General features: G+C 51.5%; 2 protein-coding genes across 2 annotated transcripts; one reads left to right on the forward strand and one right to left on the reverse strand.

The window, feature by feature from the left end:
• Nucleotides 1–2,125: 2,125 nt before the first annotated feature.
• UTP11 (UTP11 small subunit processome component) lies at nt 2,126–11,958 on the reverse strand. The gene is made up of 8 exons (XM_037032586.1): nt 11,782–11,958; nt 8,640–8,701; nt 7,355–7,457; nt 6,855–6,968; nt 6,299–6,392; nt 6,072–6,202; nt 3,497–3,607; nt 2,126–2,774 (listed from the first exon to the last, which is right to left on the reverse strand). The coding sequence occupies exons 1-8, from the start codon at nt 11,842–11,844 to the stop codon at nt 2,691–2,693; spliced, it is 762 nt and encodes a 253-aa protein (XP_036888481.1). The 5' UTR covers nt 11,845–11,958; the 3' UTR covers nt 2,126–2,690.
• Nucleotides 11,959–17,060: 5,102 nt separating this feature from the next.
• On the forward strand, nt 17,061–24,632 carry FHL3 (four and a half LIM domains 3). Its single transcript, XM_037032609.1, has 6 exons — nt 17,061–17,259; nt 21,806–21,979; nt 22,071–22,245; nt 23,240–23,409; nt 23,534–23,720; nt 23,853–24,632. Exons 2-6 carry the CDS (start codon nt 21,824–21,826, stop codon nt 24,005–24,007), a joined length of 843 nt encoding a protein of 280 aa, XP_036888504.1. The 5' UTR covers nt 17,061–17,259; nt 21,806–21,823; the 3' UTR covers nt 24,008–24,632.
• The last annotated feature ends 246 nt before the right edge of the window (nt 24,633–24,878 follow it).

Raw genomic sequence — 24,878 nt, forward strand, 5'->3', positions numbered from 1 at the left:
GCCTGAGAACTAACCCCAGAGAAGGGGCAGCAGCTCCACCTACTGGGCCTTTCCCACCCTGTCACCAGCAGTCAGTTCTCCAGTCAGAAAAAGATTGTACTCAGGAATAAAACTAGGGCTCAACTCTCTCCCGTTTTGGTCAGCAGGGGCTTAAGCTGTGGTAATGGAGCACGTCTCTGCTGGGGGCCGGGGAGGGGAGGGGGGGAGTTTCCGTGTCCTCCAGTCAGTTGCTGCTTTGGAGACTAGGGTTGCACAAGAGACCTGAACCACACAAGCTCTGACTCACGGAAAGGCTTCCCATCTCTGTAGGCTGCCCACATTCCCCTTGGCACACACAGCCAGAGCGGGAGGCCAAGAGCCCAAACCACCCCTGCGCCCAGAGGGTAGATGCTAAGGAACCAAGCGAGGAGCCAGAAGTCTGAGGTCCCACCAAACAACGAGGCCATGGAAGCCCTGGCCTATTTTCGGGACTCCAGGCTCCTTGAAGCTGGAGACCATGTCTCAGTCTGTTCACAGGGGGCAGCCAATCTCTTCCCTTACGAGGCCTGGGCCTCGGAGACAGCCTTCAGTGTGACTGAAATTCCAGATGCCTAGCTTATCCCTGTGGTTCTGTCAGCAGCCTGGAAGTTACGCTGCCCCACGAGGATGGACTTTCCAGCTCCCTTCCGCCTGTGCACATGCCTCTTCAAGGAGAACGGGCACCTACAGACCACGTGAGGGCTCCTACGTGTAACCTCTGTATGTGAAACCCCGGCGCATGTTCGCTCACCAGAGGGTATGCAGATGTGCACGCACCTGTGTTTGAGTCCTGAGTAGCATGTGCTTTTTGCCGTCTATTAATTCGAGAGCTCAGAAGTGTAGCTTTGTGTGGGTGTGTGCTTAGGGAGAAGCATCCAGGCAGCCGCCCTACCACCTGCCACCTTCCTAACCAGCAGAGGCAATGGCCAGTCAGAGCAGCGATCAAGCCACTGTGTCCCAGGAAGAGAATGCCCATTGGCCTTCTATCGCCATGGACTTCGCGCCTCCCCAGGAGTTCACAAGCAGGCTTGGACGCACTTCCTCCCTGAGGGCAAACACTGCCAGCTTCCATTCCCCTGGCCCTCCTTCCTATTCTCCAGGGCCACCAGACCTCAATCCTGCTGGGTTTAACAGGCGGCAGGCTTTCATTTCAGGCTTTGTACGTAGCAGTCATGGGAACTTACGTTTTAACGATTTCTTTTTCAATTATTAAAACCCATGTCCTGCCCTGGCTGGTGTAGCTCAGTGCATTGAGCATGGGCCTGCGAACTAAGGGATTGTGGTTCAATTCCCAGTCACAGCACATGCCTGGGTTGCAGGCCAGTTCCCAGCGGGGGACTCATGAGAGGCAACCATACATTGATATTTCTCTCCCTCTCTCCATCCCTTCTCCTCTAAAGATAAATAACTAAAATCTTAAAAAAAAAAAAAACCCACAATCCACGTCCTGGTTGGTGTAACTTAGTGGATTGAGTGTGGGTCTGTGAACCAAAGGGTCACTGGTTCAATTCCCAGTCAGGGGACATGCCTGAGTTGCTGGCCAGGTCCCTGGTAGGGGTCATATGAGAGGCAACCAGACATTGCTGTTGCTCTCCCTCTCTTTCTCTTTCCTTTCCCCTCTAAAAATAAATAAATAAAATCTTTTAAAAGAATCCATGCATAGCTGTTCCCCCTCCAAGGGTGGAGGTGTAAACAACCCTGCTCCTCCCACATTTGCTGAGCATGCTCAGTTCTGCCCCAACAGCCTGGGCCTCCCATCCCTGTTGGGCAAGTAAGGAAAGAGTGGGGCTCCGAGAAGAGAGAGCTGCCACACACTCTCAGGTCCCCCTCTCCAAAGTGAAAGAGGGCTGTCCCAAGCCATTTACAGCCTTGGATTTCCGAGCTGGCCAGGAGTGCAGAGGCCAGGGGCAGAGGGCAAGGTCTGTTCAGATTAGAGCTTCAAAAGAGAAGAGGTGGGTGGGTTCCCAAGGGTTTCTATCTGTAGCTGTGATGTGTAGGAGAAAAAAATTCCTCCTTGGCTAACTCACGAAGCCACCTGCATATCCAATAATGTAGAATGAATGAGGGTAAAATCAGTCTATCCACTGCATAAAACAGTATGCAGACATTAAAAATAATATTTTATTTTTTACTATGAACATACATTACTCTTTTAAAATTTAGTGATGGAACAAATGGGTAACAACAAATGATTGAAGTGAAAAAAATGAAAACACAAAATTGTTTACTGTATTTCCAACTACAGAACACAAGAACGTACACAAAATTCAGTGCACACCTTTACAAAACGGAGGAGGCAAACCAGAACGCTCCCCTCCTGTCACCTCCACTGCCCCGGCACCGTGAGCGCGCAATGGCTACTTGTTGTTCCTGAATAAGCTCGAGGATTAGGAATGGACTCATTTCTTTCCCAGATTTGTTGTGATGAGATTATATAACTTTCATAATGAAAAAAATAAATATATAAAAATAAGACCAATTTTATAACCCAAAAACAGTGAGGGGAGGGGCTTTAATGTTGTTTATAATGTTGTTTATATCAAATGTCAGATCTGCAATAAATGATAACTACAAATAAGAAAACTATGTCATTTACACTAATGGAATTTGAAATCTTTGGGGAAAAAGAACAGAATTTTTTTCCACGTGGAATGACAAGGCTTACAGAACGCTCAACGTTTCCGACGACTCTGAAATTTGTAAATAGCTGGGGAGTTCACCGTTTCTTTCTTTACCTTCACCTTCTGAGTTTTATCCTATAGAAGAATAAAAAAAGATTACCAGTAAACAGTAGGAGGAAGTTTTGTAAAATAGGAAAGTTCATAAACTACTTTGCTTATTGGGAAACCGCTACTTCGGCCCCTCTCACAGGGCTGGCAGGAGACGAAGCCCAACCGCCCTAAGGCACCCCCGGGGCGCAAAGAACCAGCCTCTCCAATGGGCGTCGACATCGGTGTTAGTGTGCAGAGGCTCCTGAGAAAACTAAGAAACATACTCAAATCTTTTTTTTTTTTCAGTAGAGTTTCTCTCTCACGAACCCTAAGCAGCAAGGCACAACTACATGATGTGCAAAGCGGAAGATTTTGACATTTAGAGGAATCACAGTATGAAAGGGCCACGTATATTCCTCAGTTGTTATTTACTGGCACATTGTTGCCTATTTTTAAACACCAAGGAGTGACACGCACTGTTTTGTTAAACCTGTCTAAATGTTAAAGATAGCTGTTCATAAGCTACAAAGTTCATATGCTACCCGATCCTACCCTCTGCTGTTCCAAACCACTGACTAATAAGACTCTTATTACCTTCTTAATCAAGGCACATCGCAACAATGCCAGAGCAACAGACACTGGCTCCAACCGCTGCCCCTGAGGAGCAGACATTTTGGCTGGGGTTGATTTACACACAGCTGAAATCCAGTCCCAGCTAAGACCTTTACAAGGACGGGGAATGGAGGCCTCGGGCTCTCCCTCCTTACCAGAAGATCTTTGCGTGTTTGAATTTTCTGTGCAATAACGAACAACTTCTTCTCACGTTCAATCCGCTGTGTCAGGCAGTCATACTGCTTTTGTCTTTCTTTCGCTATCCGCTGCAGAGGAGACACATTTTCATGAACACTTAACAGGATAAAAAAGTAGTGACCAACTGTTTCTTAATCCACTTACGCCACAAGGCATAAATGGCTCAATTCCCATCACAGTCCGGAATCAAAGGTACTGTAAATTACTACTAAGTAATGATACTACAGAGTTGTCCGTTTTAGGGACTGACATTCTAGAGCCAAACGGAACCTTGGAGACCTGCCCAGGACACACGGTTCCCCTGGAGCAGAGTCAGAGCTGTCCCGAGTCTCTCGGCCCTGAGGAATCTTTCCACTACTGCGCTAAGCTGCTTTAACCTTCATGCGAGTGTACGGGCACCTAAGGCGGTTGGCGCAGACTCGAACCACTCCTGGTAAAACCCCGCATGCGGCGAGGCAAGAACAAGAGCAGCGCACCCGGCAGCGAGCTGGCACCCGAGCAGGACAGACTCAGGCTGCAGGAGGGCTCCTCCAGCAGAAGCCGACCGAGGGTTCTCGCTGCTCACAGCTCTTCAAAGACCAGTGTGGTCCTTCGATCTGGGGGAGTTACAAACCTCTGAGACACTGACGAAAGCTTTGGATTATTTTTTGAAATAAATGTACAGATGTGTGTACAAATTTGTAGAGCTCATTCTCTCATGGAACCTCAGCTGAGAAAGGCAAAACTAAATGATCTAAATTTGTATATACACGTACCCATTTACTCAAAACTCCAGTGTGGAAAGAGGGCGTTCACAGACTTCCTGAGCCCGTTTATGGACTGCCCACCCACCTCCAACTTACAGGCTGATCGTTCCTTGGCGGTCCACCCACCCGCAGTCTCTTAATGAAAATAATTTTGCCTTAAACACAACCATCGAAACCAACAACACTAGTGGGCAAAAACAGCAAGACGCAAACTCCCCCAGTTTCTCAAACGGTACGTTAGTGAGTTATTCTACACAGGAATTTGGAACATCAACCTCCTTAGGGACTACACTACACTACCTGAAAAGTATCAGCGACTCAGCTGACTGAAAACACAACTTACTGGCAAACAGAGTTATCACAAGAACTCGAGTCAGCCGGCTCCTCAGCTGGAAGTGTTATCTGCACCGAGGGGAGTACTACTGGGCCTCAGACTGAAACAATTCCCTAATCCTAGCACAGTCTCACAGCAGTGGCTTCAGACAGCTTTTGTTTTCACTTTATTGCACAGACTGTCAAATTTATGGGATTACCCAATATAGTCAAACTAATTAGGGGTATTTATATTACTAAAGCAAGTTTAGCTGCCTCTGAGCTAGAGAAACTGCTGTGAAATTAAACATTGGAAGCAAAGCTGATGCAGTGTAAATGATTCAAATCAAAATAGAACAGCTGTCTGACTGAAACACATTCACGGTGTTTTTTTTTTTTTTTTTAAATGAATCAGTCAGAAGTGAGAGTTCAACTCCAGACGGCTTTGAGAGAAAGCATGTCTCCCGTACAAATCCAGTTACAGTCATGGAAAACACCATAAGGAAGTCAATTCAAAATTCTGGCACAGCCGTGGCCAGGTGGCTCAACTGGCTGGAGCACCATCCGGTACACCAAAAGGTTGTGGGCTGACCTTCAGCAGGGGCGCACACAGGGGGCAGCCAACGTTTCTCTCTCTCTCTTACCCTTCCCCTCTCTCTAAGGTCAATAAACAGCCTGGCTGGTGCAGCTCAGCGGACTGAGCACAGGCCTGCAAACCAAGGGGTCACAGTTCGATTCCCATGCCTGGGTTGCAGGCCAGGTCCCCAGCAAGGGACACTTGAGAGGCAACCACACAGTGATAGTTCTCTCCCTCTCTTTCTCCTTCCCTTCCCCTCTAAAAATAAATAAAATCTTAAAAAAAAATAAAATAAAGTCAATAGACATATCCTCGGATGTGGATTAAAAAGATAAAAAATTTTGGTGCAAATGCACATTAAAGACTTTTTGATATGTGTATTCACTGCTAAAGATTCACCATCGAAGTGCCCCAGATCCATCAACCTCCGGTGCCCTCTCCTTGCTCGGTATTTTAACTGCTGACACCTGGCCCTGGCTAGGTTGCTCAATTGCATCATTTCAATACACCAAGGTTGTGAGTTCAGTCCCCAGTCAGGGCACATGCAAGAAGCAACCTGTGAATAGATAAGTAAGTGGAACAACAAATCGATGTTTCCCTCTCCCCACCCCCTAAAATTAATTTTTAAAAAAGTGAAAAAGAAAAAACTGTTGGCACTTGTTACAAGCCTCAAGAGCACAAAGCCCAGGATCAGAGTTTGGATTCAAATGCAGGACAAAAAGCCAAAACCTGAGCTCCTGACCATTATGCTACCAATCCTCCAAACTTGGAAACCAAGAAACTCTCCCCGACTCCCATTCCCACCATCAAACCCTCCTTCTAAGGAAATTTAATAAATCTTCCAGAAAAAAAAAAGCATACAAAATTCAGTGGCAAAAAAGGAAAACAGTAAATTACCTTAAGTCGAGTCTGATGAGTGACTCCTTTCACTTTCTCCTTCCGCAAGGTCTCTATCGTGGGTCTGTTAAAGACCCTGTCCACTAACTCTGGGGCTGTTCGCAGGTGGGTTGCGATATCGAACTGTTCAACTAAAAGTCAAAACGACCCATGAGGCACTGTCTTGGACACCAGACCACAGAGACGAGTGTGCCAAACTGTCCCAGGAACCTTCCAACAGCTCATACCTTCCTTTTTAGTGTCGAAAAAGAACACGTGCTTATTCTGTTGCTTCCCCTGGAAATCCAGCAGGTGGAGCTCTGACTTTAGTCTTTCAATTTTCTAGGACACAGAAGATGGTCTCATTTTATAGTGGGTTCTTGAAGGGTATCACAAATGAATCTGCAAAACTTAAACCATTTCACATCCTTATCACCAGCCAGCAAAGACATTGCTTCCTTCTTTTAAATGGAAGAACCAGTAAAATGTATCAAGCACCAAACATGTATTAGAAAACTTATTTAATCCTTATAATAATCCAATGAGATAGAAAGAGCTTCAGAGAGATTAATTTGCCCATAATTTGGGGGCTAATAAATAGCAGATCCAGAATTCAAATTAAGCCTGTCTCATTCACCACATTCAACTCTTTCCATTCTACCACACTTCAAAATCACTTTCACAATGAAGCATACTTCAAAACTGTAAATGCCAGAAGAAATCAATGTATAACTTTAGATTGATGAATTTATATCTCTTCCTAACTGAGAAAAATACACCAGAACAAAGAGTTTCAGTTGTTACCTTAGCTTCTGCAACCCTTTTCATTTCTATATACTTGACATCCTGCGTTCTCATCAGTTTCAGCTGCTCTGGAGTTACTTCTTCCTTAGTCTCCTTAATAACATGAACTCCATCCTAAAATCCAAATTTAAAAGATACAGTCTCTATTAGATTAAAACCACCATTAAGTTGTTGACACGGTTTATGGTCAGAACAAAGACAACCCAACGTTTTATACAACAGCCATTCAGTGCACTAGGCCTCAAGGTGCACGGTCAGTTTGGCACCTCCAGCCACCCATTCTCAGGTGAGCTCCAGGCAGAAGACAACTCAGAGTCTGGGGCAGAAACCCGTGCTGCACTGAAGGGGCAGTTTCGCCCAGGATACTGGTCAAGAGCACCTGAACCACCTGGAGAGAGGCTACATAAAGGCCAACGCTCTTTCCCTCCACCTCCTCTCCCATCTTTACTTTACGTATTTTGCTGAAGCTCCAAACACCAACTGATCCATCAGACACCCACCTGGAGTTTAACGCGAGTCATTTTATAATAAAATTCATCTGGATTTTTTTCAAGAGCTTTCTTCCGAAGAGCTCTGAGGTAGTCTTGCTTTCTCCGGTAGTCACTAAAAGGCAGGTTAAACAAAGTTCATAGCAAAGAAGAAAAAAAACACAACAAGAAAACTTCACAAGCATCTAAAGTTCACATGAAATGAAACTCAAAAAAGCCACAGCAATGACGATTTGACCCACCCTCCACTGTCCCTGATGTTGAGCCCCGGTCTCTGCAGGCCCTCTCCTGGCCCCGTCCCACTTGAGATTAACTATTCCTATCTCACAGGTATTTCGGCGCCCTTTCTATCACCACAAGGCAAAACCAAACAAAGCACAAACTAAAAGTGGGTTCTGATGGGAGCTTGGGCACCAAGTGCCCCAGTGAGATTCAGAAATCACACAGTGCAGTTATACCCTAGTGGCTAGAATTGTGGACTCTGGAGCCAGACACCCTGGGTTCAAACCCTAACTCCACCACTTCTGGCTGAGGAATCTTCTGGCTCAGTAATCTGGCTGGGTAAATTAGGTAAGCACTCTGTATCCCTGTTTGATCTGTACACTGAGTGTATTAACAGCAGTATCCCAGAAGGTTGTTGGGAGGAATAAAAAGGCACAAAACCTGTAACTCTCTTAGAACACTGTCTGGCCCAGTAAGAGCCCAAGATTATTATTATCGGCCTTAAAAACTCTAGGACTCAGAGTGACCCATCGCCCATCATGGGCACGGAAAGGACTTCAGCTGACATGCACAGCTAACAAAGAATGATAAAGTATTTGGAGTGTTTTGCAAATGAAGTATGAGAAAAAGAATGGGAATAATTGTTTTATAAAACGTTTTCAGAGTTCATTATCACCCACGCTCAGTCTCATGAATCCATCTTTCACTTCACTTCATTCCACACTCAACGACTGGAATTTTAGATTGTATCTTGCACTTCAAGAAAGGGGAGAGAAAAAGACTCAGCTTTTGGCTCAAACACCAAGGCAGGGGCAAATCAAAGCCACTGCGAGAAAATGATCTGTAGCAATATAATAAAAAATTTCACAATGCAACTACAGTCAAAGAAATAATGGTCTGCCTAAATAAAGAGAGAAGTTTAGGGTCACAGACAAGTATCTGACAGGCTGCCAGAGCTGGCCATTCCATCAATGGCAGGAAATTATCCCCTGCTGGACACTCAGGCAATTCAACTGCAGCGCAGGGAGGCCGTGAGCTGCCTTGGCAGCGTCTCTCCCAGAAAGACTGAACTCACTTTGCACGAAGTTTGTAATCTTTCTTTTTTTCCAGCAGGCCCAGATGTTTTCGAAAACCAGGCTACAAGACAAAAAAAAAAGTTAAGTTTCCTTACAACATGAAGGGAACAGGAGTCTCTGGAGTGCCCAGTAAACCCATGTCCTTGGGGCCAACTCAGTACCCTGTTCCCTTCCCTCCCCCCACTGGGCTCTGCCCAAGGATGAGAGGAACTGTGCAGGTGCCAGCGAGGTCACAAGCACTGCCGTAGTAGGTTTCTTGGCCTATTAAGGACAGAGAGAAGCAACAATGACTCGGCACTAAGCAAGCAGTTGCCAGTTGTACTAAAATTACTACGGACTTAATCCAAGGGTTTATAAAATACTATGAAGGGAAAACATAGTAACAGGGAGGCAACTGTGCTAAGTGAGCTAAATTTAGAGTCTGGAGAATTGGGCAGAGATCCAAGCTTCACCTCTTAACAATCTGTGACCTTGGGCAAGTCACTTAACTTCTCTGAGCTGCTGTTTCCTAACTATAAAATGAGAACAGTACCCACTTCTCGTGGTTATCTCGAGGATTAAATGAGCCTCTGGAAGCAGTGGTGGCAGCACACAGCTTGGCACATAGCAGGCGTCCGGCATGTGTTTACTGTGATCATTGTACCTTTGGTACAAAGCATGAAAGGGAACCAAATATGACAGAAAACACTTTCTGCGGCACTTGGATAGCACAGAAGGTGCAAGGATTATATCTGTGTTATCTTTCCACGAGCCGCCATTTGTGGAACATCTGGCCTATGTCAGGGTCTGTGCTAGATGTCTGTGCCCGCGTCATCATAACAGGCCACGCCAATTAAGTACTTACTCTGATACAAAGCAATCTGTTGTGCTGGTCACATACAATCTCATTTAACCCCCAGAACAATCATAGAGAGTAAGTAGGTAGAGCAAAGACAAAGAAATGGTCATCCCAATACTCCAAAGGGGAATAAGGTTTAGAGAATGACTTGGCCAAGAACACAGAACTAGTAAGCAGCAAAGCTGGAAGCAGAGCCCACTGTATCAGGGCCAGTCTGTGCTTCCCCCCCCCCGCCCCCCCGCCACTGGACAGCACCCTCTTCTGCCCTGAAAAATTTCAACTTTTGAAGAAGCGCACCCACTTCTCCATTATTTACACTTGTATAGTAATTTGGGTGGAATTTTTTAAGTCATCTTTCTCATCTTTTATCCTTGAAGTAATGCCATTAAAATAATTCAATATTTAAAAATAACACCCCAAACCTCTCCTGATAATTTTTATTTTAATTACAGCTGACAGAGAGTGGAGAAAGAAAACTCAGGGGCAACACCACAGGGCACAAATCCTGCCATGCCCACTCGAATGTACATGAGCTTTAAAAAAAAAAACTTAGCATCGTATCTGAAATTGTTCACATAACTACACATCCCCCTCCACACAGAATACCTTCAATAGCTCCCCACTGCCTCAGCGAAGGACCCATGGAATAAAGTTCAAACTTTACCCAAACAGAAGTGCTCGTCAATGTGCTTACCAACCTGTCCAGCGCAGCCTTCTCCACACCGCTCCCAAGGAGACCCTCTATTCCTCTTTAGCCATGGCCTTGGCTTATTCACAACCAGCCTCGAAAGCCCTCTGTCTTCTATGCTAACCCAAATCTGCTACTTTGGACACACGGTTCAACCTCTTTAAGCAGCAGATGCCTCACTTGTAGAGTGAGGATAACACCCACCTCATACGGATGCCATAGGACTGTATGAGATAGTCCTTGTACAGCATGCTGGGCTGTACCTAACAAACAGCCAGTGCTCAAAGCATGGCGGCCATTGTCACTGCCTTCCAAGTCCAACAAGCTTCACCACGATGCTTTCACTCATCATCTCTACCCTAAACTCCTCATCTGGCATTTTTTATGTGCCACCTCTCATGAAGTGGCCTCTTTATTCACCTTCTAGTAGCCTCTGGATTCAAAACACTTAGTCTGATTCCTGGCTTTGCCTCTTACCAACTAGAGCTATACGTCTTTGGGCAAATTACTTTACCCATCTGAACCTAGGTTTCCCCACCTGCAAATGAGAGAAAGCAATTGCACCTACTTCCACACCCTGTTGAAAGTTAAACGAGACAAAGAGAGCACAGCACTTTGCACACAGTAAGGAAGCACTTCTAGCTCCTGCTGCTTTCAGACAGATCCATATATAGGTCCAAACGAGGTGGCAAATTACACTATTGCTCCCGGCACACCATGGAGCACACAGTAGATAAACAATAAATGTCTGATAAACGCTATTAAGTAGGAAGGCTGAACTGCGGCTAAGGAGGCTTTGATTCTACCCCATCAGTTGGCACCACAACTGTAGCCACACCCCTCTCCCTCTCTTTTCCATCTGTAAAAGGAAGCTAGACCAGATATCTCTAGGGCCTTTCTGGATTGGATATGAAGTGATTCCCATCATTTGCCTTGCAGATGGAGGAGCAGAATCAATTGATTCTGCATACATTACGCGAATTCCTACTCAAACTTCCCCCACACACCCCCTCCAGAGAAGTCCTACAGCTGTTTATTCGGCCTGAATTTGGTGTCTGTGACTAGGCAAGTCGCTCTGGCTCTCTGGACCTGTTTCCTCATTTGTATAATGGGGATGGAAAACACCAACATTACGGGGTGAGACACACACAAAAAGTACATGTGGCGGATCGTCATGATCCAAAAAACCCGCGATGACACCGTATTTATAATCCCCGCCTCTTCACGCGGAGGTCCTTTAAGCAGCGAGCAGAGCTGAGGTCCTTTAAATGTGGGGGCCACTTCCAACCGGGGATCTAATTGGCTGTGTGAGCTTTGACCTCACCTTCCGCAGAAGTCAAGCCCTTTACACACAGTACCCCATTTAATCACCTCATTGAAAACTTGCAAGATAGCTTTGATTATACCCGTACCCTTCCCAGAGAGAACAAGGCCCCGCTTTCCCGAGAGCGTGGCACCGCCCCAGAAACGCCGGTGTCGTTACAATATATTTGCATTCACTTAAACGCAGTATCTGTGTACCGAACAGACCGGTACCCGCAGGCAGAGAGGGGGCTGGGGCGAGAGAAAGACATGTGGCAATGAGCTGGCGCTCGCGGAGCCCCTGTGGTCCTACCTGGCTTCGCTCTCGGTGTTCCCGCTGTCGGGACTTAGCCGCCTTCCGAAAAGCCGCCGCCATGCCTGTTCACGCGTGGGGAAGCTCAGTAGACAACGCCAGTTCCACACTACCTCGGTCGCCGCGTCCACCGACCCCCACGGGAAACAGGCCCAGCTGCGAGAGGCTTAGAACCAACCCCTTCCTTTCCGCAGCCTCTGCGGCGCCTGCTGTTCCGGAAGTACGTCCTCCGGCCGAAGCGTCCACCACAGGCTACCCTGGGAAGTGTAGTTCTCCAAGTCTAGTCTCCTGACTCTACTGGAGCCAGTTCTCATTCGCCGGAGCTTGTCTACGTGTACCTCGCCTTCGCGCTCTGCTCGCGTTGGCACCTGGGAACACGTGGCTGGCGCTGACTCCGCGGAGTGAACTTGAGTGTGCGCGTGCGCAGTCACCAACGGCCGCGTTCCCCTTGCGGTATTTAGGCGGCGCATTTAAAGTCCGGAGTTTTGTGAATTTTAGGATATACCAAAAAAAGCGCCCCATAGAGCAGCGGTCCCTAACCTTTGGGGCACCACGGACCGGTTTTTCAATGGATTGGGCCCGGGTGGGCGGGAGTGGAATCGGAGACGGAGCTCAGGCGGCGGGGAAAGGGGGCGTCGGGAGGCGGAGCTCAGGGGAGCTTCACTTGCTTGCTGTCGCGCACCGCCCGCAGTTTGCTGCGGGCAGGTGGGGAGGGGGTCAACGGGGGTGGAGACATTAGGCGGAGATCAGGCGAGCTTCCTTCGGGTCCCGGTTTGTAACAGGCCACGGACCGGTACCGGTCCGCGACCCGGGGATTGAGAACCTCTGCTATAGAGAAACAACATATCTTAAAATCATGTCTGGCTGTGTCACTTAACTGGCTTTCTGACTTCTGACAAGCCACTTGACTTTAATGAGCATCATTTTTCTCATCCATAAAACAGTATTACTGGCATGCATTGCTTGCCTTATGGGTCCATCAAGGGGCTCACAGTTAAATGGAGGAGTTACATCAAGGCAGTAGCTTTACAACTGAGTCTTCCACCCTCAAGAGAACAGCTGGTTGACAGAATGAGTGTCAGGGGCAGTACAATGTAAATGATTGGGACCTCAAACCATAGAGGTGTGTTCTGATCCTACCTGCTACCAGCCAAGACAAAGTTAGCTTCACTCAACTTTGGTCTCCCCATCTGTAAAATTAAGGTAATAATACTATACTCGGGATGGTTTTGAGCATTAAATGAAACAGTATGTTTAAAATGCTGTGTTCACAATCAAGTGGAGCTATTACTGTTATTATTACTAAACGTAACTGTAAGGACGGAGAGAGGGTTGAGCACAACAGAGCACTCCAGAGGCACTTCATTTCTTTTCCACCACATAAAACTGTAAGTTTTCAGAGAGTTCTGTAATTGTACCCATTTCGCACAGCAGGGCTCACTCCAGCTGAGGAGCTGTGGGGAAACCCTTTCCTCTGTCCCTGGAGGTGCAAGTCCAGTAGACCAGTGGGCATGAAAGAGCTGAGAGTAGCCGGGATTTGCGGTGTTAAAATTTTTTTTTCTGCCTCTGAGTCTGAGCCTTCCCCAACTAGGGCTATATGCACTAACAACATTCCATCTCATTTGTTACTTAACCATGGAAAGAAGGCCCTTCATGATCTGGCCTATGCCCACCTTTCCAGCCTCACTTTGATTAAGAAGCCCAGCCTTCAGGCAGAGTGAGGAGGTGGCAGCCCCAGTCACTCCTGCCACTTGCTCTGAAGAAGGCATTGAGTGATAGGTATACCCAGGAGAAGGGAGCTCTGTACACTGGAAAGGGGGAAGGAACCGTAGGCAGCCCAAGGGGTAAGAGTGAGCAATACATCCAAAGAAGGAAAGAAGTTTTCTCACTGTGAGGAGGGCTTGTGGTTACAAGCATCAGAGTGATTCAGCACCCAGAGGAAACCATGAGAGGCCTCTCAGTCACCACCCAAGGCCTCCTTTTGAAAACCCAAGGTGAGAGAACAGTTGGGAGACCCTGTGCAAGGCCCCTTTCACCACAAGATAAGGGTGTGTGGGGACCTCCTGAGTGAGCGAAGGGACAACCAGATCTCATTTACCCAAGGCTAGTCATCCAGCACTCAGGCTCTGCTTCTAGCCCTGGGCTCAGACACACCTGTTCCCTGGAGAGGGGGGGAAGACTGATGGGAAACAGGAACAGGGAGTCCATGTGGCTGATCCCTAGACCTCCCTGGGGCACGTCCTCCTGAGTCACTGGAAATAGAGCAGGCAGGGAAATGTGAGCCCACTAGGGGAGCTGGAAATGGAGAGGGGGAACTGGAGGGGGCACTTATAGTTTAGGCATCAGGAACAACAGTGATAAACAGCCCTTGCCCTTCACCAGTTCCCTTTCCCCAGGCTGGGCCAAGTCAGAAATCTCCCCACTTTTTCTGGCCTCCAGACTCCAGGTCCAGTAGCAGAACCTAACTCTTGACCATGAAAGGGAGTGTGTGTGGCAGGGACAGGTCCCACATATTGGATGCCTACTGTGCGTTCTCATCCAACCCTCACAAGAACGCTGTGAGACAGGGGGTCATCCCCTCTTCCCAGATGAGGAGACTGAGGCTTAACAAGGTGAAATGACTGCAGAGACTGTAGAGTTTAACAGCTAAGCTCTTGAAGGGAACCAAAGTTTTGCTACCCTGAGGCTGCCTTTTTGGGATATTGATTTCAAGCTGTTAATTGAGAAATGAAACACTCAGAAATCTAATACCCCATTCCCTTCACTTCCTCCTCTGTCCAAAACAGTCTTGTGTGCCCCTTGTTGCCTTGCTGTCTTTGGAATTTCATGCCTACATGGATTCCTCACGAACATGTATTAAAATCTTTGGTTTTCTCCTGTTCATCTTCTCTGTTAATTTGATGATTAGTCCAGCCAGAAGAACTTTAAAAGGTGGGAGAAAAAGTATTAATATTTTTGGCCCCCACATTCTTTTTTGGCATTAGGGGTTTTGACACTTGATTGAATATGAATCCAGTCTGCCATTATTAGCTCTGTCACCACTGGCAGGTTACTTACTTTCTCTATGCCTCCATTTCCTCTATTTGTATCCCTGTTAAAACAGGGATACAAATACATATTGCAGAAGTTGTTGGGCCCCGGCTGGTGTGGCTCAGTGGATTGAGTGCCAGCCTGCAAACCAAAGTATTGCCGGTTCGATTCCCAGTCAGGGCACATGCTTGGGTTGTGGGCCAGGTCCTCAGTTGGGGATGTGCAAAAGGCAACCACACATTGATTTTTTCTCCCTCTCTTTCTCTTTCCCTTCTCCTCTCTCTCAAAACCACGAGTGAAAACTGAGACCCCCAACTCTACCTTTGATCCAGCTCCATCCTGATTCACTCATTCACTAGTAGCCCCCCACCCCATCCCGCTTCAGAAGGCTGCTCACTGGTTCCCTTCCTCCAGAGACTTTTTAAAAAAAGATTTTATTCATTTCTTTTTAGAGAGAGGGGAAAGGAAGAAGAAAGAAAGGGAGAGAAACATCGATATGTGAGAAAAACATCGACAGGTTACCTCTCACAGGGGCCCCAACCAGACACGGGGCCTGCAACTCATGTGCCCTGACCAGGAATCAAACCAGTGACCTTTCTTTTTGTGGGAGGACGCCCAACCAAGTCACACCAGTCTGGGACAGAAGGGACTTTTTTGCCATCTACTCCAGACAGGCAGTCTTCCCTGCACTCTCTAGGGCTGAGAGTCTCCCAAACCTGCAAGACAAATCCCAGACAAAGGGCCCACCCACAGGCTGGCTGCTCACTCCCTGCATTCCGCCTGACAGCTGGTGTCTGTGGTCCAAACTAAGGGGGAAGGAGGGATCCACACTGAAGCATATCTGTTATTCATGCATCACCAAATATTTGTTAGGCAAACATTAGAGTAGGTACTGGGGATAGGGTCATGATCAGGAAGGACCCATTCCCTACCCTCATGACTCTTACAGCTTAGGCATCAAGAACAACAATAATCAACAAGCAATTAGTTAATTTTGAAGGAAACCTGGCCTCAGGGGTGACTTGGGACCCAGGAAGGCAAGCAGTTGGTTCAGAGACGGCAGAGGAGGATACTCAGGACCCCAGCCTGTGTGGAAATGAGTCTTTGCCCTGACAGCTCAGCTGGACCCATCCTCTGTGCCCACCTGAATCTCCACCCTAGATACAGAGGTGTTTCTAAGGTTGGTTTGTTGTCTTGTTTTGCAAACAGCACAGCAGAACCTCCTCCTCCCCCCTCCCCTTCCAGATTGAGGCTATTTATTCCTAGTGACAAGCCTGAGGATCCCAGGGGGGATGGCCTCAAAGACTTGGTCGGGCTTTGTGTCCCTGGTAGGCGCCAGTCCACGCTCCAGGCACAGTGAGGAAGCCAGAGGGTTGGAAACTGTAGAGGTGAGGAAGGAGGGGTTCCCTCCACTTCCCTCCGCCCCCGCTGGAGTGCCCTGACTGTGCGCACTCCTCACACCCCTCCCAGAAAAGCCCAAACTCCAAGAGGCCAAGGATTAGGGTCTCCCCTGGGCTTCAAAGGTCAAAACTATTCCTGGGCGCGGTGGAAACCTAGGCCAGACCTCTCAGTCCCAGGATGCAGCTGGAGGCGAGGAGGTGGCTACTTTTGTTTTTGCCACTCGGAATTGTGGAATAAAACCCTTTGAAAGTCAAGGCCCTAAGGTTGCGGGGTGGGGGTGGGGGTCCTCCCTTCACTCCATGTTCCCAGAAATCACCTAGGTCACTGACAGGGCTGAGAGCGCAGGGTCAAAAAAACCACCCGCTCCTCCAGGCTAGATTGAGGCCTCTTTCACAAACTGGGGCTGAGTGTGACTCCTGGGGGTAATTTGGGGGCGGAGGGAGGACACGAAAAGGGCATGAAAACTCTTGGTCCAAATGGACCTCGGTTGGCTGGGTCCTGTACCCTTGCTTGAGAGTGAATACAGCAATCGCCAGCTTGCAGCTGGGGGGCGGGGGAAGAAGAGAGGGGGAGCAGGGAGGGAGGACAGCTAAAGCTGCCGGGAGGGGACAGGGGCGGGGTCCTGGCCGCCCAGGAAGGTCGGGAAAACCAGGTTAGGCTGGGCCTGAGGAGAGGGGCTGGGGTGGGCTCCAGTCTAAAAGAAAAGTGGGGGCGGGGTCTGCACCCCCCACCCCTCGCCTCGGGGACCAGGGGCCGGAGGCGGGGTCCGCACCCAGCGGGCAGGGGCGGCTGGGGGCGGGGTCCGGGCGGGGCGGGTCCGGGCGCTCACTTCCTCGGGGAGGGGTTGGGGCCGCGCTCCCACTCGCCCACACAGTCCGGGTCACAGTCCGGGTGCAACCGGCAGCCTCGCCGGCAGCTCGCTTGCTCCCCGCGCGGCGCGGCCCGGCCCGCAGGTAGAAGCCGCCGAGGGACGCGGGCCCGGTTTCTCGCACCACCCCCCTGCCGCCGCCACGAGCACCGCGCCCCGCTGCGGCCGCCGGCTTCGAGGTGAGATCCCCCGAGCCCGACTCGGATCCCAGCTCCCGGCCCCAGCCCGGGAGCCGCGGAGGGAGCGGTGGCGGCCCGCCCACTACCGCCGCCTGGGTCCCGCCGCGGGTGCCCTGGGCGCTAAGCCCCGAAGGGCGTCCTCCGGACCGCGCGGCTCCCGGCCGCCGGGAGGGGCGGGGATTGCTGCAGGAGTTAGGCCGGGGAGGGGGCCAAGTTTGAAATAGAAAAGCCCGAGTCTAGAAATAGAGACCCGGAGGGTTTGGGAAACTGAGGCTCCCAGAAAGCCTCGTGGAGCGGGAGACCGGGGCACGAGCGACAGGCTTAGACAGGAGGCTGCTGAGTTATTCGAAACAGGGACGGAGACTGGGGCGTAGCGTCACTGAGAGACAGATCTGACGCATAGGGACAGACCCAGGTTTTGTGGAGCATTTTAGGAAAAAGCGGACGACTCCAGCGAACACTCCATAGGGCCCTTCCCAGGGCCTTGGAGGGTCCTGGACAAGTAAGTCTCCTTAGCGCGTGGTGAATCAGCCTCTGTGAGGCCTGTAGGGCATTCAGAGACTAGAGACAGAGACGCTCAGGCACACAGAGATGCTAAGAGGTAGAGAATTAGGGTGGGGTGGGGACCAAGACATTCCTCCGAATAGCGACGCTAAGAGACCAGACCTGGGTGTTCAGAGGTAGAATTCACAGAGGCGGGCAGTTGGGAGATGGCCAGTCAGAGATATGGAGACTCCCACAACTTACAGACGGCTGTGAAGTGTGCAGAGGTAGACAGAAGCCGAGTGGAACACCGCTAGACACGGAGAGACCGAGATTTAATGGAGGCACACTGACAGTCCCCAAGACAGACCCTGAGAGACTCAGGCCAGGAAGATTGGGAAGCAAGAATGTGGGGAAACACAAACTCTGGGCCAAGTGAGTCCCCATGAGGACGAGACCTGAGACAGCAAGATTGAGATCAAGAAAGAGCCCCAGGCATACACCAAGACAGCCCCAACTTATTTTTAAACTCAGATCTTGGACGGACTGCTTCAGCCCTGGGGGACCTGGGGTGAATGAACTGTTCCTCTCTTGTCCCCAGAGCAGCTGCTGGGTGCCGCTTCCCACCCACCCCCCTTCCCCTAAACTGCTGTGACTCCCAGGCTCTGTTCGGGGGTGGGGAGGAAGGGAGAGCAGAGAGTTCGGGGTAGGTGCCTGATGCCAGTGGGTGGGGTGGGGGGGGAATTAGATTTCTTGCCTTTAGTCGCCTGTCAACTCCAGGGAGCTGGGGGAGGGGTCTCTTCTGATCCTGACTCACAGCGGTGGGGCCTGGCCAGGGTTCTGGACAGTGGGGGCTGGAGGGAGGCAAAAGGGTTGAGTGGTTGGCATGGGTAATTGGAAAGGCTCCTGGGTGTCTTCCAACTGAAGGGCTGGCAGCTGGGGAGATGGACCAGGACCAGGCTCTCGTTCTACTGATGTCACCCAGCGTCTCATGTACCCCTGCTCTTAGGCGTTGACCGCCCCCTCCACCAGCACCACAGCACCTCCAGGCAAACAGAAACAGGAAAGGGCTCTGGGCTCTCCCCATCCCGGAATGACCTGGAGTGTGCCCCTCCCTCTCCCTGGCCTCTGTGCTCAGCTGTAAAATGGGGATGACCCACTGCGCTGCCTGCCTTTTGTGAGATGAAACGGTGGGTGAGTGGGTGGGAGTGCGCTTTGTGAGAGGCAAAGCAGCATGCAGACGTGTGCACCTGTGTACCTGTGTGAGGGTCTCAGAGTTATGCTCGCTGCAGTCAGGCTGGCCCCAGGCCTGGGCCTCTTTGGTGCCCCAGCAGGAGCACCCCTTTGGAGTTGCCCTAGGAGCACCCCTAGGAGTTGCCCCTTTGTTCTTTCCCTGGGCCTACACTGAGAATGTCCAGGTCAAATCCTAGGCAAGCTCCCTGACTCAGGTGGGGCGAGAAACTACTGTCTGACCCCAGTATGAGGGAGGGGCCAACAATCAAAACACTAACATTCTCCATCTCGTGACAACGAACTAACTGCGAGGTGCTTTTCAAGTATCATCACATTTTAGCCCCAAACAACCCAGGAGGGAGGGGGTCCTATTAGATGGGAAAAGGGGATCAGAGAGCTAGAGTGACTTGCCCAGGGTCCCCGAGGTGTATATGTCACAGCTCGAGCCTCTGCACACCACAGGCCACACCATTTATCCAGCCACTCTGAGCTCTGAGAGGTGCCATGTGTGTGTTTGGGTCAGGTGTGGGGGGGTGTTAGTGGGGGCAGGAGCTGAGAGCCATCAGGCCAATGGAGCAATCTCCCTTGCACAGCCCTCCCCACCCAGAAGGAACACAAAACTGGCTCCCTCAGTCCCCTGGACCTGCCAGAGAAAGGGGGAGGAGGGAATGGGCAGGGACAGGTGGGCCTTGATAGTGCCCTTCACTCTGTCCTCACTGGAGCCCAGCTGGACAGACTGGGGGATTCTGGGAAGGGGAACAGAAGCCATGCCCATACCCTATTTGGGGTACCCCTGTCTCAGAGTGATGACTACCTCTCAAGGCACGGGCCCAGGGCTAGCATGGGCCTGGAAGGCCATCGCTGCTTAGAGCCAAGCCAGGAAGGAAGGAAAAGGTCCAGCATACTCCTGGACAGAGGAATGGCCACGCTCCACCTGGGTGGCCCCCTGCTGCCCAGTGGCTGATGGCCCAGGCAATCCTCAGATGTTGGGCCAGAGGAAACCCAGGCCTGGGTGGTGGGGAGCGGAGTGAGAAGCGGGGTACCCTCCACCCTACAGCAAAACCCCTACCCCAGAATTCCCTGCTATGAAGACCGCAGCCGCTGGTTGCCTCGTGCCCTGGCCTGGGCTGTCAACTGAATGTCCTCCCATGGTACAGAAGGACAGTTGTGAGCTCACGAGCCATCCCTTCAAAAGAGCCAGACTCTACAGGCTTGGGGAGTCTGCTGGCGCCTGGAGTCTGAACTCCAAGCCAGAGCAATGCTTGATTGGGAGAATTTCCCACTAGGGGTGGCTTAGAGGAGGAGGGCTTTTCCTTCAACTTGAGCCAGGACAGGCTCTGGGGACTGCCAGTTCCTGAGGCCTAATGTAGAGGGAGTGGGTTGGTGGGTTCTTTTGTACTCCCCAGGCTCATCTGCAGCTGTGAGAACATCCCCTCCCTATGGGTCCTGGTGGTTTCTTTCCACCCACCCCGGGATCCCAGTCCCCAGCAAGCTTCGTGATGGAGGAGGTGGGGAGCTGTGAATCTGGGGCTAGAGACTGGAATCGGGCAGCAGAAGGGACCAGGAACCCCACTTCCCTACCCGCCCCACTCCCCATGCTCCTGTTCCAGAGGCAGCTGTGTGGATGACCTCATCCCACAAATATGCTTTGTTCCTGAGAAAATGGAAAGTGTCTGAGGTTTGGTTGGGGGGTGGGTATCTGTAGAACAGCTTTTAGGGCTCCCCCTTGCCGGACTCCCCATCTGAGACGGGGCCTGACTGGGGAGAAGATATCTTCAGTGGCTCCCCACCTCACCCTTGACTCCCCCTACCCCAAACCCTCAGAAATCACGAAAGCTGGGGAAAGACTGTTTCTCCCAGAGGCAGGAGGGAAATCATGACCCAAGGGATGGAAAGATACTGGGGCTTTGCCAGATGCTGCCAGGAGTGATGGCCCCCAGCAGGAGAGGGCAGGGAGGCACACTGCATAATCTATCTCCCCTGCCCCTCTCCCTCTCTTTTCCCTCCCCTGTTGCTGGCAAAACCTGACATCTGGCCATCTGGGCTGCCACAGCTGCTGCAGATGTTGCAGGCCAAGGCTGCCCAGGCTGGTGTGACCAGAGACTCAGTAGGGGGTGAGGGCAGAGGGTCCAGCTGGGGAAACTTAGCTGGGTCCAGCTTGCAGGATTTCCTTCCTGCTTTTAACCTAAGCTGAGCCTCTGAAGTCCTTGCTGCTGAGCTGATTCTCCTGGGAGGTGAGGCTCGATGACATCGCCTCTTCTACCTCCACCATTCATCCGCCCAGCATCCCCCTAACATTCCACTGTTTCCTGGATGGGGAGGGGGGGGGCAGAACAGCCCAGTACCATCCCTAAGCTCCCCACTCCAGCCCTCTGCATAGGGGTTCTTTTATCCATATCTCAATGTCCTTGCCTAGGAGTCAGGAGAGGGTGGGAGTGCTATTTGTATGGGAAGGGACAGGGTGGCTCTCTGCCCCTGCTCTTGCCCCCTTGGGGACAGTAGTGACTGTGGAGGCTAAACTCGGGCTGGGGCAGGAAATGAGTCACTGACCCAGGAAAAGCCCCCTCCCCCCAGATCTGCCAGGGCCCAGATAAGAAAACAACTTCTGCTTCCTGATTTTTTCCTGACCCCCTCCCACCCCAAAGTTAAATAAGGAAATAAACACACAGGGTTCCTGGGTTCCCAGAAGCATCCCTTCCCCATCACCACCTACTCTGACCTAGAACTTTCTGCACCTGTTTCTCTTGCTCTTTATCACACCAAGGGCTCTTGCAAGGGGCTAAGCCACAGCCCCTCTTGGTGACCCCACTGCACTGTGTGTCCCTGACAGGGCTCACTCACAGCCACCATGAGCGAGGCCTTTGACTGTGCAAAATGCAGTGAGTCCCTGTATGGCCGCAAATACATCCAGACAGACAACGGCCCCTACTGTGTACCCTGCTACGACAACACCTTTGCCAACACCTGTGCAGAGTGCCAGCAGCTGATCGGGCATGACTCGAGGGTAAGGAGTGGACTGGGCAGGGCAGGGAGTGGGTGGAGGCTGGGGAGAAGGGGTAGAGGTGCTAGTGCCCCTGCCACGTTCCGTCCGGCAGGAGCTGTTCTACGAAGACCGCCACTTCCACGAGGGCTGCTTCCGCTGCTGCCGCTGCCAGCGCTCCCTAGCCGATGAGCCTTTCACCTGCCAGGACAGTGAGCTGCTCTGCAACGACTGCTACTGCAGTGCCTTCTCCTCACAGTGCTCCGCCTGTGGGGAGACCGTCATGCCGGGTACGTCCCCGAGGGCTTACTGCGTGCGGGACCGGCATGCCTGGCATCTTGGGACGCAGGGTTCATGTATGTGCAAGGGACTGGCCTGCCTGTCTGATACATACATGGGGGCTTATACAGTGAAGACCTGCGCAGACAGCAGGTTCCTGGAAACTGTGTGCAGGATCTGTCGTGCTTGTGTGCTCTGGGGGGTTTAGCAGAGGGACTGGTGCCCTCCGGTATACGCACGGAAGCCCAGCGTGTACAGGAACTGCCAACCTTGGTACGCTCCTGAGGGTTTAATATGTGCTGAACCAGTGAGCCTGGTGTACACCTATGGTCTTACCATGTGTGGGCAGACCAACACACCTGGGGGCTTAGCATGTCTGAAGAGCTGCACATTTGGTACGTGCAGGAGCCAAGAGTATGCCGAAACTGTCATGCTTGGTGCACTGGGGCTTGGTGTGTGCGGGGACAGGTAAACAGAGGGTCTGACGTGTGCACTAAGCTGCATGCCTCACAGATACATGTGAGTATGTAGAATATGTAGAGAATGGCATGATTAAGGTATGCAGCGGCTTAGTATGTGCTGAACTTAATGTCTGAAACATTAGAACCTTGTGTGGGCAGAAACACTTACTGGGCTAGTGTAAGTGGGGTCTTTGTGTGTGTGCTGAAACCATCATGCGGTGTGTAAGGGCAAAGCATATACTGAGTCATAGTGCCTGTGACATGAGAGAGTCATGTCTGGTCCACTTTGGGAACTTCACATATGTCAAACCCTCATGTCTAGTTTATGGGGCTTAACTAGGAAGTGCCCCACCAGCACGTCCAGTGCGTGGGGCAGGTCAGCGTGTGCAGTATACGTGGTGGGGGCCCTGCTGCACGTGCATGGACACCGCCCTGCTCCGGCTATGGAAGCAGTGGGGGTTCCCCTTGGTGGGGGTTGGGGAGCAGAGGGTGGTACTCAAGAGCTTGGGACACGGGTTCTGAGTGGGGGCCCTGTTCCCCACAGGGTCCCGGAAGCTGGAGTACGGCGGCCAGACCTGGCACGAGCACTGCTTCCTGTGCAGTGGCTGTGAGCAGCCGCTGGGCTCCCGTTCCTTCGTGCCCGACAAGGGCGCTCACTACTGCGTGCCCTGCTATGAGAACAAGTTTGCTCCTCGCTGCGCCCGCTGCAGCAAGGTGGGGGCTGGACCAGCAGGGCGGGGACACTGCTCCCCACTGCACACGTGGGTAGGGGTGAGCCAGACTCTGTCGTGGGGTGGGAATACCCACTCCCCCCTGCTGACAGATGCTGCCCCCACAGACGCTGACACAGGGTGGCGTGACCTACCGCGACCAGCCCTGGCATCGAGAATGCCTGGTCTGCACCGGGTGCCAGACACCCCTGGCAGGGCAGCAGTTCACCTCCCGGGATGATGATCCCTACTGTGTGGCCTGTTTTGGAGAACTCTTTGCACCCAAGTGCAGCAGCTGCAAGCGCCCCATCACAGGTGGGATAAGGGTCAAATAACTGAGCGGGTAGGGTGCAGGCAAGGGACGGGGGGCCTCGGATGGGGTGAGACTGAGGGCCTTCCCAGGACCGCCTTCTAGATCTGCAGAGCTAACCTCCAGCCTCCCTCCAGGACTCGGTGGAGGCAAGTACGTGTCCTTCGAAGACCGCCACTGGCACCACAGCTGCTTCGCCTGCGCCCGCTGCTCCACCTCCCTGGTGGGCCAAGGCTTCGTGCCAGATGGAGACCAAGTAATGTGCCAGGGCTGCAGCCAGGCAGGGCCCTGAGCCAGGGCTCCTGGGCCCAGGCCCTCCCAAACCAGGGCTCGAGGACTAAGGCTCCTTTTCCAAACCACCTCTGGGTCCCAGCCTCTCCCCAAATTGGGGCTCCCCCTGGGCTCCAGGATTCAGCTTCCCCACTGCAACATCCACAGACTGGTACTCCTTGACCCAGGGCCCCCAAACCTGGGCTCTTACAGAACCTCTCATTCAGATCCCCTCTCATGCCTGAACTCTAGAACTCAGCCCTGTCTGATAGTGTCATGGTTCCCAGACCAATCCCCCTCCCCAAATCAGGGCTGTAGACCCCAGCCTTTCAAAGAGGGACTCTGGGACCCAGGCCCCTTCAATCTAGGCTTCTCTGCAGAGACTCTAGGTCTGTGATGTGCGCCTGAGAAGTCCTATACTCAGGCTTGACCCTCCCACCCTATTCCACTCCTGCCCCCAGGGCTGAGGCTGTTTGGGCAGCATATCTGAGGTTAGCTGGCTAGGGGGTCCTAGGGTACAGGGTTTTGCCCTTCCCACGTTCGTTGAGTGTTCTCTCATTTCAGCTCCCTTTCGCCCAGAGATGGGCAGAGGGGTGGAATTGTTTCATCCACTTAGAGATTCTGCAATAAAGCAGTGTGAAGTAGCACAGGCCTCTGTGTGTTTTTCTGGGGGTGGAGGGGGAGAAAGGTTCCTTTGCAGACCATAGACTCGGAGGCTATTCCAAACCTCCTCCATGCAGGGCAGAGGGAGAGCTCTGGGCCACAGGATGGGAAGTCTCTCTGGAGAAGGGATCCCCGCCACTGCTACCGTCCCTCTAGGGCTTAGCCTGCCTCCCTCCTGCTGGCTAAGGGTTTTTTCCTCCTGTGGAGAAGGGAGGGATTTGGGACAGATT

This window comes from Sturnira hondurensis, unplaced genomic scaffold (assembly GCF_014824575.4).
Source record: "Sturnira hondurensis isolate 20B ecotype Veracruz unplaced genomic scaffold, ASM1482457v3 Scaffold0021490, whole genome shotgun sequence".
In the NCBI taxonomy this organism is placed as follows: Eukaryota; Metazoa; Chordata; class Mammalia; order Chiroptera; family Phyllostomidae; genus Sturnira; species Sturnira hondurensis.

Excerpts from the sequence above, each read along its gene's own strand:
- UTP11 (XM_037032586.1), bottom strand. The coding sequence starts at position 11,844 with ATGGCGGCGGCTTTTCGGAAGGCGGCTAAGTCCCGACAGCGGGAACAC. Across the intron at positions 6,969-7,354 it reads TGACTCGCGTTAAACTCCAG|GATGGAGTTCATGTTATTAA; the intron begins GTGGGTGTCTGA and ends TTTGGATTTTAG. Across the intron at positions 3,608-6,071 it reads CTCATCAGACTCGACTTAAG|CGGATAGCGAAAGAAAGACA; the intron begins GTAATTTACTGT and ends TCTCCTCTGCAG.
- FHL3 (XM_037032609.1), top strand. The coding sequence starts at position 21,824 with ATGAGCGAGGCCTTTGACTGTGCAAAATGCAGTGAGTCCCTGTATGGC. Across the intron at positions 22,246-23,239 it reads TGGGGAGACCGTCATGCCGG|GGTCCCGGAAGCTGGAGTAC; the intron begins GTACGTCCCCGA and ends TGTTCCCCACAG. Across the intron at positions 23,721-23,852 it reads CTGCAAGCGCCCCATCACAG|GACTCGGTGGAGGCAAGTAC; the intron begins GTGGGATAAGGG and ends GCCTCCCTCCAG.